The 1,862-nt window shown below is 63.7% G+C and overlaps 1 protein-coding gene across 1 annotated transcript; it reads right to left on the minus strand.

Annotated features, from left to right (window-relative positions):
- Positions 1–257: 257 nt before the first annotated feature.
- On the minus strand, positions 258–1,392 carry PEG10 (paternally expressed 10). The gene has a single exon (XM_069094488.1). It carries the CDS (start codon positions 1,294–1,296, stop codon positions 343–345), a length of 954 nt encoding a protein of 317 aa, XP_068950589.1. The 5' UTR covers positions 1,297–1,392; the 3' UTR covers positions 258–342.
- Positions 1,393–1,862: the final 470 nt, after the last annotated feature.

A 1,862-nucleotide genomic window follows, 5' to 3' on the forward strand; every position in this document is an offset into this window, starting at 1 on the left:
GAAGAAGGGGGACTGGGTCACATCAAAGGAGAGTCTCTCACGGTGTTCCCCAATGTCAACCACCAGCTCCTGGGTCTCCTGGGTCACTGGGCCAGAGGCCAAGGGCCGTCCGTCAATTGCTTCCACCAGCACTGGCCAGTACTTAATTTTTACAGGGATTCCAGTCTGCGCAACGTAATCTTGGTCGATGAAATTGCCAGAGGCGCCGGAGTCGATCATGGCGCGGACGGTGCAGTAAGAGCCGTCCGGGAGATGTAGCGTAATCAGTAGTTGCAAGTGAGAAGATGACGCATCATCTGGGGGGGGACCTTTCTGGTTCAGGCCCGGGCGCTGGGGGTCCCTCTACAGCGGGGCCAGGGAGTTTCCCACCCCAGAAGACTTCGGCTTCTTGGATGGACAGTTGTCCACGTAGTGGCCGGCCAGCCCGCAGTACATGCACAGGTTCAGCCTTCGGCGGCGTTCCCGCTCTTCCGGGGTCAGCTGGGGCCGAGTGATCAGCTGGTTTGCTTCCGCCTCGGCCGCGGGAGACGCAGCGTTCTGGGGCTGGGGCGAGCCGGTGGGGGATGCCCCTCTCCGAGAATTCAGCCTTCCCTCGATGCGCAAGCACTGGTTGATCAGGGCGGGCAGCGAGCGGGCCACCTCTACGCGGGCGAGCTCGTCCTGGATGGGATCGCTGAGGCCCTCCAGGAACTGGTCAATGAAGGCCGGCTCGTTCCAGTCGAGGTCCTGGGCGCAGAGACGGAAAGCGCTGGCGTAGTCCAGGACGGAGCCGAGGCCCTGGCGCAGACGCCGGATCTTGCGGTTGGCGGCCTCTTTCCGCTGGGGATCCTCGAAGGCCTGCTTGAACTCATCAATGAAGGCCTCATAGTTGTTAAGCAGAGGGCTGGACTCCAGCAGGTACGGGGTGGCCCAGCGGGCCGCACGCCCCTTGAGGAGGCTGGTGAGGAAGCACACACGCACGTGCTCCGTGGGAAAGTCTTCAGGCCGCAACTCCATGTACAGGCGGCTCTGGGCCAGGAAGCTGGGAAGCATCTCCGGGGTCCCATCGAACTTCTCGGGGAGGCCGACGGGGCACTTGCCCCGAGGGGCGGAGAGGCCCATGGCCCCCACGGGGGTGGCCTGCAGCTGCCCCCGCAGGTTGGCGTTCTCCTCCGACAGCTGGAGGAGCTGGGTCTGCAGGGAGCTGTTCTCCTCGGTCTGCTGCAGGAGCTGGGCGCGGAGGGCCTGGACCTCCGCAGTGAGGTCCTCCATCCTGCAGCGGCGGGCAGAAGCACCAGAGCCGGTGCTGGTGGGCATGCTCGTGGATCCCGGGGTCTGTGCCAGCGGGATCCGAGACGTGCTGGGAAAGGCTCAGTCGCTCTGCTCCGACCAGAGTGGGGGGAGGCCGCGGCCAAGGGGAAGGCGGGGTGTGGCCAGAGAGCCTCGAGGAGACCCCCGACAGGCCAAGGAAGAGTCCTACTGTCCCAGAGTCCACCGCCAACGAGAAGAGGGGGGCCGGGAGGCCAGGGGTCAGTTGGTCAGCTGAGAGTTCAGGGAAAGGCCCCCAGCAGCCCGCGATGGCTCCGTGCCATGGTGGGTCAGTTCAGACAGGAAGCAATCTGGACTGGTGCCTCAGAATCACATCGTCTAGCTGGTGGAGGCTGGAGAGGTTGGGTCGGGGCAGAGGAAGGTCAGGTTGTGACCTCCTCCTGTGGGAGCCCTCCCCCCCACCCCAGGGTGGGGGGTCTGGTGGAACGCCACTCCCAGGTCCGACTGCTTCCTCAGATGCAGCACTTGTAGCTTCTGTCTGCTTCAGAATTCCAAAATTCCTGGTGCCTATGAACAAAGAAAACAAGAGTGTCAGCTGAGCTAAGAACGCACTG

This window comes from Petaurus breviceps, unplaced genomic scaffold (assembly GCF_028583685.1).
Source record: "Petaurus breviceps papuanus isolate PSGF00001 unplaced genomic scaffold, PetGlider_PUasm1.0 218, whole genome shotgun sequence".
In the NCBI taxonomy this organism is placed as follows: domain Eukaryota; kingdom Metazoa; phylum Chordata; class Mammalia; order Diprotodontia; family Petauridae; genus Petaurus; species Petaurus breviceps.

Coding starts and splice junctions, on each gene's coding strand:
- PEG10 (XM_069094488.1), bottom strand. CDS start 1,296: ATGCCCACCAGCACCGGCTCTGGTGCTTCTGCCCGCCGCTGCAGGATG.